Source organism: Camelina sativa, chromosome 9, assembly GCF_030686135.1.
Source record: "Camelina sativa cultivar CO46 ecotype springtype chromosome 9, ASM3068613v1".
Taxonomy (NCBI): Eukaryota; Viridiplantae; Streptophyta; class Magnoliopsida; order Brassicales; family Brassicaceae; genus Camelina; species Camelina sativa.
Genome location: NC_141888.1, coordinates 15,513,591 through 15,534,610, shown reverse-complemented (window position 1 = coordinate 15,534,610; position 21,020 = coordinate 15,513,591). Strand labels below are relative to the sequence as shown.

At 39.3% G+C, this 21,020-nt stretch overlaps 1 protein-coding gene and 1 pseudogene across 1 annotated transcript; one reads left to right on the top strand and one right to left on the bottom strand.

The window, feature by feature from the left end:
- The first annotated feature begins 5,616 nt into the window (after positions 1–5,616).
- On the top strand, positions 5,617–6,647 carry LOC104715237 (blue copper protein-like; annotated as a pseudogene).
- Positions 6,648–8,153: 1,506 nt separating this feature from the next.
- On the bottom strand, positions 8,154–8,924 carry LOC147938118 (uncharacterized). Its single transcript, XM_087465479.1, has one exon. It carries the CDS (start codon positions 8,922–8,924, stop codon positions 8,154–8,156), a length of 771 nt encoding a protein of 256 aa, XP_087321605.1.
- Positions 8,925–21,020: the final 12,096 nt, after the last annotated feature.

Below are 21,020 nucleotides of genomic sequence, written 5' to 3'. Positions count from 1 at the left end.
ACCGAAAAGTAATTTCAAAAATTCTAAATGGTTATAATATTAGTATATCCAAATTACCTCCTTAAACCAAACACAATATAACCATAACCAAACTGATAAATTAAAACCTATAATGTTGGAAATATGAACCCTACACCTCAAAACCTAACCCTAACCCTAACCCTAACCCCTAAATGTCATGTTTTGAATGTTTTACACATTTTGATTAGAATGTGTAAAAATCACTCCTTTTCTATAATTATTACTTTTTATTGGTTATAATGATTGTAATATTTATTTTTCTATTCTAAATTTTAATTTTGAGTTATAATAATTTCAATTTATAAATATTTCATAAGTCAGCCGTTTATGTCGATAACTCAGCCATAACTTACTCAATTGTTGAAGAAATACTTTTGTTAAAAAATATAAGTTTTGAAAATTCAAATTCAAATTTTGAATTCCTTTTAAATAATAAATCGCTAAAATCTCCCTCATTTATTACGCGTGTGGTTCTTAACAAGAAACATAATTATTGTTTGCGTCTCCCCAACATTACTTTTTGTATTCTCGAGAAGGTATATAATTATTTAATATGGCCGTTGCATAACTCAGCCGTAACACCATTAATATGACCCTTGATTTGGTTTCGTAGCAGTTGATAACTCAGCGAACCCTCAAATTAGAATGATTAAATAACCAACCAAACCGAACCAAACCGGAAACTATTTTTTCCATTATTTTCGGTTAATTTCGGTTATATTTTGCTTGCTATCGGTTATATTTTGCTTGCTATCGGTTATATTAGGTTAATCTACCTAATTACAATATATTTTGGGTTATTTATGGTTATATATTAATCTAACCGATCCATAAACGTAAATAACAGAAAAGTAATTTTAAAAAAATTTTAAATTCAAAGGGTTATCATATTAGTATATCCAAATTACCACCTTAAACCAAACACAATATAACCAAAATCAAACTGTTAAATTAAAACCCATACTGTTGCTCATCTGAACCCTACACCTCAAACCCTAACCCTAACCGCTAAATGTCATGTTTCGAATGTTCTACACATTTTGATTAGAATGTGTAAAAATCACTCTTTGTCTATAGTTATTACCTTTTATTGCTTATAATGATTGTAATATTCATTTTTCCATTCTAAATTTTAATTTTGAGTTATAATAATTTTAATTTACAAAAATTTCATAAGTCAGACGTTTATGTCGATAACTCAGCCATAACTTACTCAATTGTTGGGAATAATTTATTATGAGAAAAGCTGACTTTATGTATTTATTATGTATGGATCTGAGCATGCACAGAATTAGGGATTGTTCGCGATTCCCCAACAACACTTTTTCTGATAATTTATTAGGAATCTGAGAGAACTAAAGACCCAAACCAGAAAGAAGAATACATTTGAATATCTCATAACTCAGCCGTACGAAGTACATAATTCAACCGTAATTCATAACTCAGCCGTGTGAAGTAAATAACTCAGCTGTAACTTAACCGTAAAATCAGCCATAACTTTGAAAATAGACAAATCAATGTTTTACATATCCAAGTACAATTCATACAAAAAGAAATCCAAATGTTTTACATATCATAGTACAATTCCTACCAAAAGAAACAAAACGAAGGACATAATGCATTATTTAAACTGACCCATAAAATCAGGTGCCTCATCGAAGATTTCTGTTGCCATTTTAAGGCGTATAGCTTGGATATTTTGATCACATATGCCATCGAAAGACAAACCAAGCGCTAGACATTCTACAAACTTTAGAGAGTACACGCCACAGTCACCAACCGGTACGTTTTGAGGGATCTTGGAGGCACTCCTCCTCCTGAAACTGAACTGACTGAATGTAGGTGTACGATATTTGTGAGGAATTATATCGTTCATCATCGCTGGAATCATCAGAGTAAACTCCCTACAAGCATTCAGAATTTTGATATCATTGTCTTTGGTTTTTTTGTCCCTCGATGATATCATAGCAAACAATATGCCTCTTGATGAGATCCACGTGAAGCGCCACCTAGTGATCGCCTCTAGTTTGTGGAGTAATATACAGGTGCTCCACATCTTATATCCACTTCAAATTAGTCGGTTGATATTGTGGAATCAAACCATTAACTAGCTCTTCATAACTGTTGTCTTGTCTTTGAATTTAAACAATTTGGGTTTCATCTCGAACTGAGCATAGTCACGAACCATCGTACTGGTGAACCACGGGTCTATAAATGCAATGCGTTTGTTGTGGAATGGGAAGAGATCTCGTTTGTACCTAACCCTGAGGAGTCTCATATACGCGCCCATGTGCTGCAAAACAGAAAACTGAGTAGTAAACAACAACTCAGCCATAATGTAAGTCAGCCGTAAACAATAACAACTCAGCCATTATGTATTATAACTCAGCCATAAATATAACAACTCAGCCATTATGTATTATAACTCAGCCGTAAACATAACTACTCAGCCATTATGTATTATAACTCAGCCGTAAACAATAATAACTCAGTCATTATGTATTATAACTCAGCCGTAAATAATAATAACTCAGCCATGATGTATTATAACTCAGCCATAAACAATAATAACTCAGACATCAAGTTAAACTTACTTCATCAGACAGCCCCCCAAAGTGATCATCCTTCACTGGCCAATTTTTTCTTTCGGTGATGAGAGTCCTATAGAATTCAATCTCGACTGTTGTCTGGCCTAATGGTATATGCCTAACAAATAAATAAACACAGGTTAATATAATGTTAACAAGCTGTGATTAACAAGGGTCTAAAGGGTCATACTTGGCTGTCTTTAGGTACTCCAAAAGTTTTTTCAACTGCACCGGATCAACCGGTGCCAGAGGATCATATATTCCAGCTCCAGGTACACAGTTCTTCCTCATGCACGTCAGTCCGTTGTCTCCAATATAAGGAAAAATCTTTGCTTGTGGAGCTTGTTCTGTATTCATCGCACTTCCATCCGGGGATAGCTTAACACTAGCAAGCCTTAAAGCTTTAATTCTATCAAGCCTAATCTTTTCCTCCGCATCATCATCAGACTCAGGTTCAAGGAAATCGTTTTCAGCCATAAACTCAGATGTCATATCACATACACTGCTGTCAGCAGTGTCGGCACCAGCGTTTGCACCAGCTTCAGCTCCCCCCTCACTCAAAATAGGTGCTGCAAAATTCAACGGCCTCACGAAAGTAGGCTTAGCAGTCGCCCACACGGCAGTAGGCTTAGTAGTCTTTCTACTTCTTTTCTTTTGCTTATTATCTCCAACCTCCTCGGCTTCTGCCTTCTTTGCCACCGCCAACTCTTTGGCATTCTTTGCCACCATGGCTTTTGTCTTCTTTGCCTCTATTTCTTTGGCCTTCTTTGACTCTATTTCTTTGGCATTTTTCCTCGTGTTAGGCCGTTGATTTGGTTTCGTAGCAGCTGGAGACTTCTTCATGAAATTAAGAGGATCATCTTTATCAAACTCTTTATTCAGATTCTTACTGATCCCAGCCAAACCACTGCCATCTACATGTATAACATAGCGAAGACAATTAAAGATAATGATAACTCAACCTAAACATTCTGGAAAATCAGCCATAAAATTAACATAAATCAGACATTACCGGAGGACTGTTGATAGAGTAGTTTTGTTGCATTTTTCCTGGAACTTTTGGTGTCTGTAGTTTTTCCTGAAGGTCTGGTGGTACCAGTGACATTATCTTGAAATTTGAACATGCATCAGTCGTGTTTTGGCCAGTTTGCCCAACACCCATGGAAAGCACGTGCTCTTTCATATGTTTGAGTTCACTCTCAAAAGATCCAAGCCTGGTTCCAAACCTTTCATTCATCCTCTTTTCTATTCTATCTCCAATCTGCTTCTCCAGATTCGCAGCAATGTTTTTTTCGAAGCTGTCAAACCTTGAGGTTAAATTAGACACCAACTCAACGAGAGTTCCAACCGACCCAACCGACACATCATCTCCAGCATCTTCCTCCTCACTAGCACACTGAAACAAATACACAAACCGTCGTAAACAAGATAACAAAAGATTACATATAATATAAACTCACTATACACCATATCACTTACCTTTATTCCTTTCTTCTTCTTCTTCCTCTTCTGTGCAGCTCCTTCACCAGATTCACCACCCTGACTGTTGGAAACTTCCACCTTCTGGACTTTCTGCTTCTTTGCGGGAGGAGATTCAGAATCAACAGCTGCTTTAGCTTTTAGTTTTTTTTCTTATCACTCCCCTTAACATCCCAAAAACCTTTAACAAACTTATCCTCATGTATGTCTTGGATAAGGCGATCAAGTGCTGGGTCGTCTTCTTGACCTGGCCACGTATGAAATAGCTCGCGTACATCATCCTTCATAACCATTTTAGTCACACGCAGCTGTAACATAAGAGATTATGAAACCCATTAGTAAATCATAACTCAGCCATCACTAAATAATAACTCAGCCATCACAAAATCATAACTCAGCCATTACAAAATAATAACTCAGCCATCACAAAATAATAACTCAGCCATCACTAAATCATAACTCAGCCATCACTAAATCATAACTCAGCCATTACTAAACAATCACTCAACCACATATAAACCTTACCTCACCAAGCGCTCTGATCTCTTCAGCAATTACAGATTCCATCGTTGAACCTGTACGGTTTCCACCCCAATGAAGCAACGATATGCCACCATTTTCTTTTTTTGCATTCCCAAATCGTTCTCCAAAGCATTGGACTGACTCATATGCCCAAGCCTGTAACACGGGTGTTAAACCACTAAGGGTGTACGATCCTCCCGTAGGCTTCAACATCTTTACAGAAACAAACTCAGCCACATGCATTAATAAAATCATAAATCAGTCGTAAAGCATACAGTAACTCAGCCATCGAATCGAATAGATCTAACAAATCAGCCATCATATGTAAATCAACGACGGCGACAATCAGCCGTAAACTATCGACAAAACCCCTTAATCAGGCGCAAAACTCAAAAATAAAGAGGAAGACACATACCGGAACTCAAAAATGAGACGGCTTAGACGAAAACGAACAAGAGAGAGAGAGTTTTCGCCGATGAAGAGAGAAAGAGTGAATGAGGATATCGAGCGAGGACGGCGAGAGATAACGGCGAGAGATGACGGCGAGAGATGACGGCGAGAGATGACGGCGAGAGATGACGGCGAGAGATGACGGCGAGAGAGTAGAGAAAGACAGAATATCGTCGACGGAATTAGGGTTCGTCGAAGAGAGAGATAGATTTCGCCGACGAGAGAGAGAGAGTTTTTTTTATTCGCGGTTTGTGAACAGTGAAAACTGTTCACTTTCCCTCTCATTTGATATAAACAAGAAAATTGTCGATTCTGGGAAAAAAACTGACTAGTGACGTGGAAAATCAAAAATGATGTGTATTTTAATTTGCTGATGTGTATCTTTTTTTTTTTACTCAAAATCGAAAAACTAAACCCAAGGGGTAAATTCTAATTACACCCAGGGCTTTTGGATAACATTTGGATAACATTGTAATTACACCCAGGGCTTTTTGGATAACATTTGTAATCATATCATATCAACTTTTGGATAACATTTGAGTAATTCTTTCTCAAAACAATGAAGATCTTCAGCTTCGTGCTTTTGGTGATAACAACCTTCACGATGCTCTTTGGTTCTTGTTCGGCTACTGTCTACACCGTTGGGGATTCCGATGGATGGATTGCCAAAAAAGGATTCTATAACGAATGGGCCAAGGAAAATGTTTTTTACGTAGGAGACTCTTTTGTCTTCAAATACGATCCCTCCGTCAACGACGTTACTCAAGTTTGGGGCGCTTTAGAATTAGAATTCTGCGATACTTTTTCTCCTAAAGCCGTCTACAGGACAGGACATGATGTGGTAACTTTCACGGAACCCGGAGAGCACTACTTCATCAGCTCAAATCAAGCTCAATGCACACTTGGACAGAGGCTCGACGTTCTTGTTGTTCATGACCCATCACGTCCTATTCCTCCACCACCACCGAGCAAGATCCTTCCTCCCGGGGAAACCTACAAGGTCGGTGACTTTAAAGCATGGAGTGTTCCTGAAAAGAGTGACTACTATAACAAGTGGAGTGAGGATAAATTGTTTCATGTAGGAGATAGTCTACTTTTCGAATACAACAACGAAATAAATGACGTTTTAGAGATTAGTGGTGATCTTGAATTCATATCCTGCGACCCGAATTCTCGCGTAGCCATGCACACGACAGGCCATGATCTCGTTACGCTCACCAAACCAGGAGTTCACTATTTCACTAGCTCATAGACGAGTTGTGGTCAAACCATTACCCAAAGCTGTTACTTTCACCAATTTTCCGAAGAAGATGGATTTGTCAGCTATGGACCGCCTCACAAAGTGGTTAAGCACTTTCAGACCCCAGCCCCATCCATCACTAAAGTTTTTTTTTATAAATATAATGTTAAATTATATTCAAAATAAAAATAAACATTGTTACAACTGGGACATCTGTATATAGAGAGGTAGGACCTATTATCATATCAAAACAAAAGCATAAAAATTACAATTGCCGGGAGACGTCTCCAATTCCCCTTCCTCCTCTCCCACCGTTTTATTATGGAATGCTTAGAAGATTTGTTTAGACCACGAACATTCCAAGAAAAAACTAGACATTATGTTGCGAGGGAGGCTTCCTACTCTGATTAGGAGCAAGAAGATTTGATACTACCTTATGAGCTGTTTTGGTGCCACGCGGTAAGTAAGGCCGTAAAGGGACCTCTCCCTGCGAACCCCGTACCTGAGTGCCAACTTCAGAGTGCCAAACCGTAGCCGAACCGGCCTTCACAACCTTAGCAGGCGGTGGAGCTACTTCTCCTCCTTCCCCCGCTTGAGATTCTTCTTCAGCTCCCAAAACAGAGTAAGAGTTTGAAAGCAGAGAAACCACACCAGACTTCGAAGAGTCAACCCTTTTACTTGGGCTACAACCCGGTTTTGGAGTTTGCCAACCTTCTGCCTCCTGCATCTCGACATCTTCACAAACATCTTTCTCGTGGTTGTCATTCCTCGAGATAGACGGGCCCGCATCCACAACTTCATGGTGATCCGAAGATGGAATCATAGCAACAGTCGTGGCCAAATGCAATGGGGAATGTTGAACCTGCTGCTGACTGACAAGTAACTCCTCATGGGGCAAACAAGTAGACATAAGATGGCCCCATTTCTTGCAACGTGAGCAACGTGGAGGTAACCACGGGTAACTATAACAAATAACGGTGTCCAATTGCCCTTCATCACTAACGTTTTTGTGTTTATTTGGTTTGAAATTAGCTAATTAGAGTTTATCTAATTACTGGTTCAATGGTTGTAAGTTTGCAGACTCTGTTTTTCTTTTGCTTGTTTCCTTACGACCCAAGTTTTGTTTTCAGTACTGATGTAACGTTTCAGATTTTATTCATTATATATATCGAAACATTATTTAAATTTCAGTTTAGTTCTTCCAATGTTTTGTCTCAAGAGTCAAGATTCTGTTATGTAATAATTAACTACCGGGTACACAAGTGCCTCCCTGCTTCAATCACCGAGCTACTGCTGGGGGTTCCTTGAAGATCAAGTTGAATGAGTTGCCTAATCCTACATCCTTGAGATTTAAGGCTTGTGTCATGCTGGTTATGGGTAAAGAATTTATGATACATCGGGGTTGATCTGGATTGACATCGTGGACAAAAAAAAATGATCACAAGGTTTAGGTTCAGTGTAATTGTGTAAACCAAATATCCATAGCGTAGATATCTTAACAGAGCATATCTACACATTTGAAGTTGAAACAGAAGAGGTGACTTCCACCGAGCTTCGATTTGCGTTCACAACAAGCAAAGACAACTGGAAGATCAGAGAATGCGGGCTACTCCAAATCTTGAAGGTTCCTTCATGTTGATGAGCATGAAGAAAGCTTCATAGATGGCTTTGGTGTCGACTGGGTTATCAATGTGTAATATTGGGTTTTTTTTTTTTTTTTTTTTTTCTAAGCATGTTAATATCATTAGAAATGAAAAAGTTTGGCTTTACAGAGGAAAAGCTCTTGGTTCTTGAACCTTGGCAAAAAGAATAAAAACAAGATTACAAGATTGGGAAAACTCTAAGAGAGTTCATTAAATCCGTCGCTGCATCAAGTTGCGGAAACGCTTTCGGTGCTGTCTGGCAGTGATGATGTTTTTTACCTCCTTATGGATAATCTTGAAAGTTTTGGTCGGAGGTATTGAGACTTGGTTGTGGATCAAGTTGTTGCGCTGCTTCCAGATGTGATAGATCGCTGCTTGAGAGACAATTTTACGCAAGAGAGACGGTGTTGTGTCTGCGGAAAGTCGAACCCAAGATAGGAGTTCTGCCCAGGACAGAGGTTGTTGCGTTGTTGGAGCAATACATAACAAAACCAGTCGCCAAATTTCGGAAGCGAAGAAGTAAGTGAAGAAGAGGCGGTCTCGAGACTCAATGTCTAGGGAACAGAAACTGCAGGCTGGAGAATGGATGAGTCCCCAGGAGAACAACCTATGCTTAGTTGGAAGTCGATTTAGTTGAGCCACCCACATGTTGAAAGCGTGCTTAGGGATGGCCCCTTTGAACCAGACTGCAGAACTCCAAGTAGTTTCCTCACTCCTTGGTCTTAGGCGAGACCAAGTTCTTGAAGTGGAGAAGCCATTACACTTAACAGAATCCACAACCCAATTGAACTCATCCGACTGAGCAGGATTTGGTGTAGCTTGAGCAGATGTCAAATACGTGTGGAGATTCAGCTCAACGTTAGATCTAAGGTGAGCGAGGTTCCAGATATTGTCCCTAAAAACGTCTTTGATTTTTGCTTGTAGGGGAACTCGAAGCTTCCTGGGACCAGTTGGACCTATAATCTTGAGCAGGGGGCCCATAGGCGTCCAGGAATCATACAAAAACTTATTGTGTTCCCTGATCCAACAGTCGCTTTGACAAACTGTTCCGCCAGCGGTCGTAACCGTAGTAAGATTTCCAAATCCACGAGCTTTTAGGCGTTTCCTTGAGCTCCCAAAAGCTCTTGTTCTGAATGTTGTGGAACTTATGCCATTGAACCCAAAGCGAGTCACCACCTGAGAAGAGGAGCCAAACAAACCTTAGACAAAGTGTCTGGTTCCAAGAAGTGAGTCTGCGGAGACCTAGACCATCCTCATTTTTGGGAAGACAGACTGAGGTCCATGACACTTTTGCACCTGTTGAACCATCAATGCTTCCTGACCAGAGGAACCTGGAACAGAGAGATTCAATCCTTCTGATACACCCTCTTGGTAACATGAAAGTTGACATCCAAAAGTTTATTGTCCCATAGATTACTGATGAAATGAGTTGAGTCCTTCCAGCAGAAAGTTCTGACAGCACAACTTCTGAACTTGCGAGCCAGCTGGTCTAGCAAGGGCTCATACTCAGATAACTTCAATTTCCTATGCATTAGAGGGAGTCCAAGGTATCGTATTGGTAGTGAGCCAATTGGAAAACCATGCCTCGCCAAAGCAACTTCTTGCATCGGATTAAGGCCCACAAAGAACAGCTGAGTCTTCTCTTTATTGGTATGGAGCCCTGACCAAGAGGCAAAGTCCTCTAGGGTTTCATTTATACCATGAAGGGAGGCTTCTGATCCGTCGAAGAAGATCATGACATCATCCGCAAACATCAAGTGAGTTAGAGCAATACCTGATGCATTTGGGTGGAATCTCATGTAGCTATTGGCAAATCTTGACTGTAGTAAATTTGAGAGCACCTCCATAGCCAGCACAAAGAGATATGGGGACATCGGATCACCCTGTCGCAGCCCCTTGGAGCTTTTAAAGTAACCACTCGAATGGCCATTAAGACAAACAGAGAAGGTTGGGGTTGTAATACACTCTTAAATCCATGCCACAAACTTCTCTGGTGCTCCAATGGCTCTCAAAGCGTTAAGAACAAAGGACCAGTTGAGAGAGTCAAAGGCTTTCTTAATATCAACTTTCATCATCGCTCTAGGTGATATGTTTTTCCTGTTAGGGCATCCGCAATGGGGAACACTTTAGGATGTTCTTAGAGTAAAAATATTATGAAAATAATCTAAGATCAGTAGTTAAGATCTTTTTGTTAAAAAGTTAATTATTGAGAGAACATGTTTAAGATCATAAGATTTAATAATATAATATTCTTAAACATATTACATTTATAAAAACTGTAAAAATAACATTTAAATTGCAAACTTATAAAACTTGTACTAAAATTCAAAATACAATACCAATTTTTTATGAAACAAAAAAAACATTAAAGATTAAAAAAAAACAAACAAACATATTACTTAATTAAAACAAACAAATATTTTATTTAATTAATACATAGTTTAAATCAAATCCTTTTTTAATTTGTGAAAAATTATTTGCAAAAAATTGTATCCAATCACAGCTTGCCACGTCAGCTTAGAACTGAACCTAGATCAGTTCTACATCAAGAACTGGACAACATGTTCTTATGCCACTATTCATTATATTTATAATTTTAATGGGCTAAGAACACACCAAGTGTTCCCCCATTGCGAATGGCCTTATATCCTTGGACAACCTCCAAAGCTAATAACACATTTTCTGCCAAAAGACGGCCAGGCATGAAAGCCGACTGAGCTGGTGAAATGACCTTCGTCAGGAACGCTTTCAGCCTTGACGCTAGGAGCTTAGCTATAACCTTATATAGAGTGTTGAGGCATGAGATAAGTCTGAAGTCTGATGCTCTCTCAGCATTTGTTGATTTTCAAATTAGGACTAAGGTTGTTGCATTCCACTGTTTAAGTAGCTTTCCGGATCTAAAAAGCTCCGATACTGCATCAGTAACCTCTGGGCCTATAACACTCCAGCATCCCTGGAAGAATTCGGTTGAGTAACCATCTGAACCACTGGTTTTGTTCCTGGGGAGCGAGAAGAAAGCTTCCTTGATCTCCTCCGCTGAGAAGATGCTTACCAGGTTTTGTTGTTGATCAATGGAGATCCTAAAAGGGAGAAGAAGCTCCATATCATTTTGAATCAACTCCGATATTTAGGCTTCACCCCCAAGTAGTTCAGAGAAGTAGTGAACACAGTGCTCCCTGATCTCCTTTAGGGTTTCTATTTTCTGGTTGTCCTTGTAGTGACCCTCACTAAAGAATAAAATTTTCCTGAAGAATTGACCCGGAAGGAGATCAAAAAGGAAGGAAGTTCCGAGAGACGGAAAAAAACTCGCTAAAAATAATATTTTACTAAGCGGAGTTAGTGGAGTGGAAGAAGTTAATTAAGTATTCATAGTGGAGGAACCACTAGGGAATTATTTAATTGGTGGAGAGATAGTGGAGAGGAATATTCCCTCCCACTCGATTTTGTCTCAAGACAGTGGAGGAACCACTAAGAAATTATTTTAATTACTCAAGAGTGTGAGTGGAGGAGAATATTTCTAGATGGCATCGAAAATATGTGAGTGGAGGAGAACATTCTAGATTCCTTGGAGAATTTAGTGAGTGGAGGAGCATATTCTTTGATGCCATGCAACTTAGATGAATGTCAGCGTGACACATCGCCTCCTGAAGTGTCATCACCACACACCTGAGAATGAGAAGGCGACACCTTACCTCTTTTTGCATGTCCCCACTACTTCACTCAAGACTCTATAGATAGCCTCATTCGTTCTTATTTGAAAAAGAGAAAAGAGAGGAGTGCTAAGGGATGTCGAGAGTGAGAGAGAAGAGAAGAGAGCAAAGCTCTGGAGAATTGTTGGAGAAAATTTTGCCGATCAGTGGTTGCATCTGCGAAGTGGAGATCAAAGCTACCAAGGATTCCGGTGGGTTTTTTTGGGTTCTTCGAAAATCTGTGAGTTTCAGGAAGCATAGACCTGAACTAGATTGGAGTGGCGGCTCAATCTAGTGTCAGTTTGCATGTGCATATAGTTGCATTTCTGCTTGATTTTCTTGGGTGAATTTCTTGAGTCTTGCATGCACTTTGAGTTGGTTGCTCAGTGTCGGTTGTACTCCATGGTAGATCTTATGCATGATTGCGGATCTGCATTGAAGATCTATTGCATGTGAGGTTAAGTGATGGTATTTAGTGTTTTATAAGTTCTTTAAGGCTTATAAACTTGAATACCCACTTTTGGTGAGGACTTGATGTGTTATAAGTTCTTTAAGGCTTATAAACATAAGTACCCATAAGGATATGGAAGGTCTTAGTGTGTGGCGAGTGACAAGGGGGTCCAGCGGCTATAAGCACACTAAGACAGAGATGTGTCTGACCTTCGCCCAGTTGGTTACGACACGCAGCAAACAAGGGTGTTGTGTTGCATCTCGAATGCGCGGAGAGACTTGGTTAGCTACCATGGCCGGAGCTCGACATGACGGTGTAGTTTATGAGGAAAGTCTGATTGCATGCCTAGGGTGGATGCAATGCGGCGAAAATGGATGTTTGGCGAGAGGCAGCACATCTGGGCCCTAGTAACTTGTTTAAAAATATTTATTTTTATTCAAGTTTGCATGTTGTAGATTGCTTGCATTTTTGTGGCTTTTTAGCTTTTGCATGCTTTCTCTGTTGATTGTTTGTTGTGTGTGATTGCTTGTTGTGTGTTGCATGATTGATTTCTTGTGATTGGGGTTGGGGTGGGAATCTGATCTTCTGCAGGGACCCCTGAAACTCACTAAGTAATCTTAGATTACTTATGATGGTGTTTGTCCTGCAGGCAACCAGTAGAGGGTGTTAGAGGACGTGTTGGACGATAGGAGCCCGGAAAGTAGATTTTGTGCCTTTGTATAAAGAAAAAGTATGTTATATTTTATAAGAAAAATATGTATAATCTTTTTGGCAATAGGCCTGGCCATAACCGCTATAAATATTTTGTTAAGACTTGTGAAATATTTTATTTAATAAAGAATCGGTTTTATATTCGAATACGAGTAACGGCTCATAGATCCTTGTCCGGGACTGCGCAACACTTGGGCATCGCAAAGGTATAAAAGCCTATGTGGTGTCTAAAGTGGTGGAAACCTCACTGATGGATCGGTCAAGGCCATTAATGGGTTTAGAACCTAGGCCAGGTCGTTGGTGATCGTTTCCAAGTGGCGTCTCAGGGCCGTTTTGGGTATTTCCGGCCTTAGGACAGTTCGGGGGGGGGGGGGGGTTACAGTCTTGGTCCAACAAATAGTGGATATGGTTCTGAGCAAATCTTGAGGCTACTATTCGGTGGAAATAGGCAGTATTACTGTCCCCATCAGCTAACCAAGAAATACTGGATCTATGCCTGAAGAAAGCTTCCTCCGCTCTATGCAACACCTGCCATATTCTCTCTGCTTCAAGCTCTTGAGTCGCATTGGCCATTGAGGGATCTGCTAAAGTTTTTCTCTGCGCTTCTATAAGGACTTCATGAGCTTGTGCAACCTTTTTCTCAATGCCTGAGTAGTTGGGTCTACTGAAATCGCAAATACACTTCTTAAGGAATTTCAGCTTTAAGGAAACTCGTAGCATCACTGATCCAGTAACGTTGAAGGAGAACTAATGATCTGCTATTACTCGAACGAATTCATCATTTTGAAGCAGCAGGTTGTAAAATTTGAAAGGACGCTTTTCTTTAATATGATCAGAGCACAAAGAAACTCCACATGAGACGTGATCAGAATCCTATCCAACTTTTTAGCGACTGGTCTGAGATTTGACCTGTTCCACCATGTGAAAAAGTTTCCCCGAAAGGTAAGATCAGCTAGATCCGCGTGAATCAGACACTCCCTGAAGTCTCGAATTCTCCTGCCAACATTTAGAGTGGATGGTCGAGAATGCTTCACAGGATCGAGAACTTGATTGAAATCTCCCATCACTAGCCATGCTTTATTTGCCACTACTTGGGAATCAGCTAGTTCCACCAACTCAGCCCACAACTCCAGCCTTTTGCTTACCTCATTTGAAGCATACACGATGGAGACCACGACCCACTCTTTTGCATCAGGAAATAACACATCACAGACAACCATTTGCAGCGACTTACAACAGACCACCACCTTAACAGACGGATGCCAAAGAACCCAGATTTTTCCCAAATCTGAAAAATTGTAGTTATCTTCAAAAAGCCAGCCAGGTGGAAAATTATCTATAAACTTCTTCATTTTAACCTGGTTGACGTGAGTCTCTATGAGCCCACCAAAAAAGGATTGTTTACCTTTTATCCATTTTCTAAAACCGCTTCTAAGGCTATAGATATTAAAGCCGCGGACGTTCCAACAAAAAAGGTTCGTACACATATTTAAGATGTGGATTTGAGGCTCTTGCCTCGCTGAACCTTGCGTTGTCTCTTAGACAACACTTCTTGAAATTTCTCCAAAAAATCTTCCCCACTGTCGGTGTACGAACCTTTTTACTGTCCAATAAATGTTACAGTCTTGGTCCAACAAATAGTGGATATGGTTCTGAGCAAATCTTGAGGCTACTATTCGGTGGAAATAGGCAGTATTACTGTCCCCATCAGCTAACCAAGAAATACTGGATCTATGCCTGAAGAAAGCTTCCTCCGCTCTATGCAACACCTGCCATATTCTCTCTGCTTCAAGCTCTTGAGTCGCATTGGCCATTGAGGGATCTGCTAAAGTTTTTCTCTGCGCTTCTATAAGGACTTCATGAGCTTGTGCAACCTTTTTCTCAATGCCTGAGTAGTTGGGTCTACTGAAATCGCAAATACACTTCTTAAGGAATTTCAGCTTTAAGGAAACTCGTAGCATCACTGATCCAGTAACGTTGAAGGAGAACTAATGATCTGCTATTACTCGAACGAATTCATCATTTTGAAGCAGCAGGTTGTAAAATTTGAAAGGACGCTTTTCTTTAATATGATCAGAGCACAAAGAAACTCCACATGAGACGTGATCAGAATCCTATCCAACTTTTTAGCGACTGGTCTGAGATTTGACCTGTTCCACCATGTGAAAAAGTTTCCCCGAAAGGTAAGATCAGCTAGATCCGCGTGAATCAGACACTCCCTGAAGTCTCGAATTCTCCTGCCAACATTTAGAGTGGATGGTCGAGAATGCTTCACAGGATCGAGAACTTGATTGAAATCTCCCATCACTAGCCATGCTTTATTTGCCACTACTTGGGAATCAGCTAGTTCCACCAACTCAGCCCACAACTCCAGCCTTTTGCTTACCTCATTTGAAGCATACACGATGGAGACCACGACCCACTCTTTTGCATCAGGAAATAACACATCACAGACAACCATTTGCAGCGACTTACAACAGACCACCACCTTAACAGACGGATGCCAAAGAACCCAGATTTTTCCCAAATCTGAAAAATTGTAGTTATCTTCAAAAAGCCAGCCAGGTGGAAAATTATCTATAAACTTCTTCATTTTAACCTGGTTGACGTGAGTCTCTATGAGCCCACCAAAAAAGGATTGTTTACCTTTTATCCATTTTCTAAAACCGCTTCTAAGGCTATAGATATTAAAGCCGCGGACGTTCCAACAAAAAAGGTTCGTACACATATTTAAGATGTGGATTTGAGGCTCTTGCCTTGCTGAACCTTGCGTTGTCTCTTAGACAACACTTCTTGAAATTTCTCCAAAAAATCTTCCCCACTGTCGGTGTACGAACCTTTTTACTGTCCAACAAATGTTACAGTCTTGGTCCAACAAATAGTGGATATGGTTCTGAGCAAATCTTGAGGCTACTATTCGGTGGAAATAGGCAGTATTACTGTCCCCATCAGCTAACCAAGAAATACTGGATCTATGCCTGAAGAAAGCTTCCTCCGCTCTATGCAACACCTGCCATATTCTCTCTGCTTCAAGCTCTTGAGTCGCATTGGCCATTGAGGGATCTGCTAAAGTTTTTCTCTGCGCTTCTATAAGGACTTCATGAGCTTGTGCAACCTTTTTCTCAATGCCTGAGTAGTTGGGTCTACTGAAATCGCAAATACACTTCTTAAGGAATTTCAGCTTTAAGGAAACTCGTAGCATCACTGATCCAGTAACGTTGAAGGAGAACTAATGATCTGCTATTACTCGAACGAATTCATCATTTTGAAGCAGCAGGTTGTAAAATTTGAAAGGACGCTTTTCTTTAATATGATCAGAGCACAAAGAAACTCCACATGAGACGTGATCAGAATCCTATCCAACTTTTTAGCGACTGGTCTGAGATTTGACCTGTTCCACCATGTGAAAAAGTTTCCCCGAAAGGTAAGATCAGCTAGATCCGCGTGAATCAGACACTCCCTGAAGTCTCGAATTCTCCTGCCAACATTTAGAGTGGATGGTCGAGAATGCTTCACAGGATCGAGAACTTGATTGAAATCTCCCATCACTAGCCATGCTTTATTTGCCACTACTTGGGAATCAGCTAGTTCCACCAACTCAGCCCACAACTCCAGCCTTTTGCTTACCTCATTTGAAGCATACACGATGGAGACCACGACCCACTCTTTTGCATCAGGAAATAACACATCACAGACAACCATTTGCAGCGACTTACAACAGACCACCACCTTAACAGACGGATGCCAAAGAACCCAGATTTTTCCCAAATCTGAAAAATTGTAGTTATCTTCAAAAAGCCAGCCAGGTGGAAAATTATCTATAAACTTCTTCATTTTAACCTGGTTGACGTGAGTCTCTATGAGCCCACCAAAAAAGGATTGTTTACCTTTTATCCATTTTCTAAAACCGCTTCTAAGGCTATAGATATTAAAGCCGCGGACGTTCCAACAAAAAAGGTTCGTACACATATTTAAGATGTGGATTTGAGGCTCTTGCCTCGCTGAACCTTGCGTTGTCTCTTAGACAACACTTCTTGAAATTTCTCCAAAAAATCTTCCCCACTGTCGTCACCATCAGGATCAGAGGAGAACGTATCCGATGAATCAGTCTCCACTTCCGCGGACCCGGCGGAATCCTTACTAGAACTGGTCAGAGGCTGTGTGATCTTACTCTGGATGGACAGGCCCCTAGACTCGCCTTTATAGAGCAAAGGAGGAGGCGGGGGTGGGGCACTATCCTGAAGTTGATGCCCCTTCTCAGTAGCTACCAAGGGTTTATGAGAAACTCGCACATAGACCATCTTTGGTACTTTCACTGGTTCTTTCGCTGGGGTAGCCACGTGACTTGAAATTAAATGCAGGCTGGGAGAAAAAATAAAAACAAAGATAGTGAAGATGGAGAAGAGGACGAGAAGGTGAAGAAAGAATCTTAGTCATGGCACGTGAAAACCCATGGATTTGTCTGTTACATTTCATAATCTTATATTGTAAATTAAAAAGAGAAAACTATCAAATGTGCCATGAACAATGTTTTTTTCTTTCCAAATGTGCCGTAATCGATTTGGCCTTTCCAAATGTGTTTCCAAATGTGTTTCCAAATGTGTCATACCTATGGCATAAGCGCAAATAAGAAAGACGGAATTAGCCTTGGTGGACAACATTTTTGGTCTTCGGTAGACAAGTTTAATCTTCGTGGACGATTTTAATCTCCGTAGGCGTCACCATAGGGAAGCTGTTTTAAATGAGGTGGAGGATGAGCTAGACAAGCTCCTTCGCAGAGGAACTTCTCTCGAGGTAGATGTTGCTTTGTGGCGCCACTCAAATACTGAGTTCCGGCCCAGTTTCTCTTCCTCGGACACATGGATGCAACTCCGTCAAGGTAAGCCACAAGTCACCTGTTCTAGAGCTATTTGGTTCTCTGATTATGTCCCGAAGTTCTCGTTCATGCTCTGGCTCGCTACCTAGAACAGACTTACAACGGGTGCTTGTATGATTGCTTGGAACAGAGGGGTGAATCCATCCCGTGGGGTTTTCCAAGGGGAAAAGGGCCATTTCATGCCCGTACACATCACAAAAGTGCGAATTGCTGCCTGTACAAACAAGGAATGCCAATTTAGACATGTACCCTAATACATTTCTAATTTCATACCTGTACTCATAAAATCGAGTCAATTACAAAGTCCACGTTAACAGATTTAAGTCAACCGTTAGAGATGCTGACTCAGAATCCACGTGTGTATTGACGTGCAATCGCAAATGCAAAACGACGCCGTTTTGATACGTTTTCCTTGCAAAAATATTGTGGACATTCCACACTCTTGGGAGATTCGAACCCTTGAACTCAAATATTTCCAGCATTGGACTTAACCAATTGATTCCACAACAACACTCAGTAATATGATACAATTATATTCTTATAAACCTAAGGTAGCATCCAAATCGAAAAAAATGTGGGAAATACATACCCCTGGGGGTCGAACCCGCGTCCTCAGATTTTAATAGCGTAGGACATAACCAATTGACCCAACAACATTGCTCTGATATATCACACAATTTTATCCTTATAAAGCGAAAAGATATCGGGTCTGATTGGTAACGTAGTCAAAGCTGTAGAGAAAAGCTGTAAGCTGAAGCTGTAAGCTGTTACGGAATAGTGCAAAGCTGTAAGAAAGAGCTGTACGTGAAAGTTGTACAAAAAAGCTGAGAGTAAAGCTTTTAATAAAGTTTTTGGTAAAGTTTTTGTGATTGGTAAAAATTCAAAGCTGTACCATTTGTAATACTTTGTGTGTGTTTACCAATCAATACCATCTAAGTCCCAATTAAAAAACCAAAATCAATTTTAGTGTAACCAAATAATTTTATTTTATTTTCTCAAAAGTTTTTAATATAAACAGATGTATTAAAGTAGACGTAATCTAAAAAATTTAAATTAAAAATATGAATTAATTAATCTAAATTTTTAGATTGATTAAATTTTTTGGATTAATTCATTTTTAGATTAACTTTTTAATGAATTAAAGAAAAAATGAATTTTTTTTTAGATTAATTTTTTCTAAATTAATTAATCAAAATTTTTAGATTAAAAAATGTTAATTTTTTTAATGAATGAATTAATCTAAAAAATTAGATTAATTAGATTAATCTAATAAATTAGATTAATTAATTCATTTTAATGAATTAATTAATCTAAATTTTTTAGATTACATCTACTTTAATACATCTGTTCATATTAAAAACTTTTGAGAAAATAAAATAAAATTATTTGGTTACACTAAAATTGATTTTGGTTTTTTTAATTGGGACTTAGATATCTTTTCGCTTTATAAGGATAAAATTGTGTGATATATATGCGTAATGTTGTGGGATCAAGTGGTTATGTCCTACGCTATGAAAATCTGAGGACGTGGGTTCGACCCATGGGAGTGTGTATTTCCCACTTTTTTTTCGATTTGGATGCTACCTTAGGTTTATTAGAATATAATTGTATGATATTACTGAGTATTGTTATGGGATCAATTGGTTAAGTTCAATGTTGGAAATGTCCGAGATCAAAGGTTCGAATCTCCCCAGACTGTGGAATATCCACAATTTTTTTTGAGGAAAACATATTAAAACGGCGTCGTTTTGCATTTTCGATACACACGTGGATTATGAGTCAGCATCTCTAACGGTTGACTTAAATCAGTTAACGTGGACTTTGTAATTCGCTCGATTTTGTGAGTACAAGTATGAAATTAGAAATGTATTAGGGTACATGTCTAAATTGGCACTCCTTCTTTGTATAGGCAGCAATTCGCACTTTTGGGGTGTGTACGGGTATGAAATGGCTGGAACATTTATTTTTTGGTTGTGTCTACACTTCTCGGGTCTGGTCAGTGTTAGCTTGCAACCTCTTTCAGCGCCATTACACGAATAGTTTTGCACAGATTCTATCTCTCCTCTCTACATCGACGTTCCAAGGAACTACACGTTATCTTCTTTGACTTGTCTTCCATGCTGCTGTCCACACCATCTGGTGCGAGCAAAACAAGCGGCGTCATGGAGAACAACCACGCACTGCGGCTCAGCTCATTCAGGTTGTCGACCGTCTAGTCCGCAATAAAGTCTCCTCCGTCCAACGACATCGTTCTGACAAGCTGAAGGATGGGTTACACATTTGGTTCCAATCTTGATAGTTTTTTAAAACAGGCTTCCCACTTGCTCTAATTTTTTTTAACTCACTTTCAGTATAAGGACGCAACTATTGTACAAAGGCTTTTTTTTATTTGAATATAATTTCATATTCATTCAAAAAAAAAAATGTATCTACATTTGTTCTTATGAGAGTAAATATTAATTCTTTCATTCCTAAAAGCTCATCACACTCAATCATGGTATCAGAACAGGTTTGCTCATCAAACTCGTTCATCTTTATTTTATGTTATTAAGCCAAATGCTTCCACAATTCAAATTCATCATGAACCTCTGAATCTAAGTCATCGAGCTTTTTTTTTTATAAATTCAATTTATCATCAATTCATCATTGATCTCTGAATCAAACCATAGTGCTTCTTCTCACTTTTCTAAAACAAAAAATATATACATATTCATGATTTTATTTATCTAAGTTAAAAGCTTCTTTTCAATAATTTTTGGAGCTGTTCTTTTCCTTTAACGTTTTTTTAATAAACCAAAAAAAACAAATAAATTTCTTTCTTTTACAGTTTTCAAACCGATGCTTAAGTTATTTATTATGTTTCAATTCTTATTATAAAAAAAAGTCATCGGCTTCTCTTCTTCCTCTAAGACAAGATTCATCACCAAATCATTGCCTCCATCGCACCTTCATCTGCACCGCATCAGATCTATCACTAACAATCATTGCTTTTGTCAAAACACCCCAACTCCGAGCCATCTAATAATGTCACCAACCCAAGATATTTAATCTCAACCGCGACACCATCATCATCTATGGTCAATCTCAAAGTGTTTGCTTCAGATTTTCACTTCATACACACCTTGAGCTTGAAGGGGCGTATAGAAGGATCTGGGAGATCCTAATGATCAAAGAAGATATTCTAAATATCTTATATAATAAGAGAAGATTTTTCTCAACTTTTGCTTAGAACATGACATCTGGCTTATTATATAACTGACACATGTCCTCTCTTATTCTTAAAGGCCATTGTTTTTACATTTTCAAATTGGGCCTAACAAAATAAAACTAGTTACAAGTCCAGCAAATAT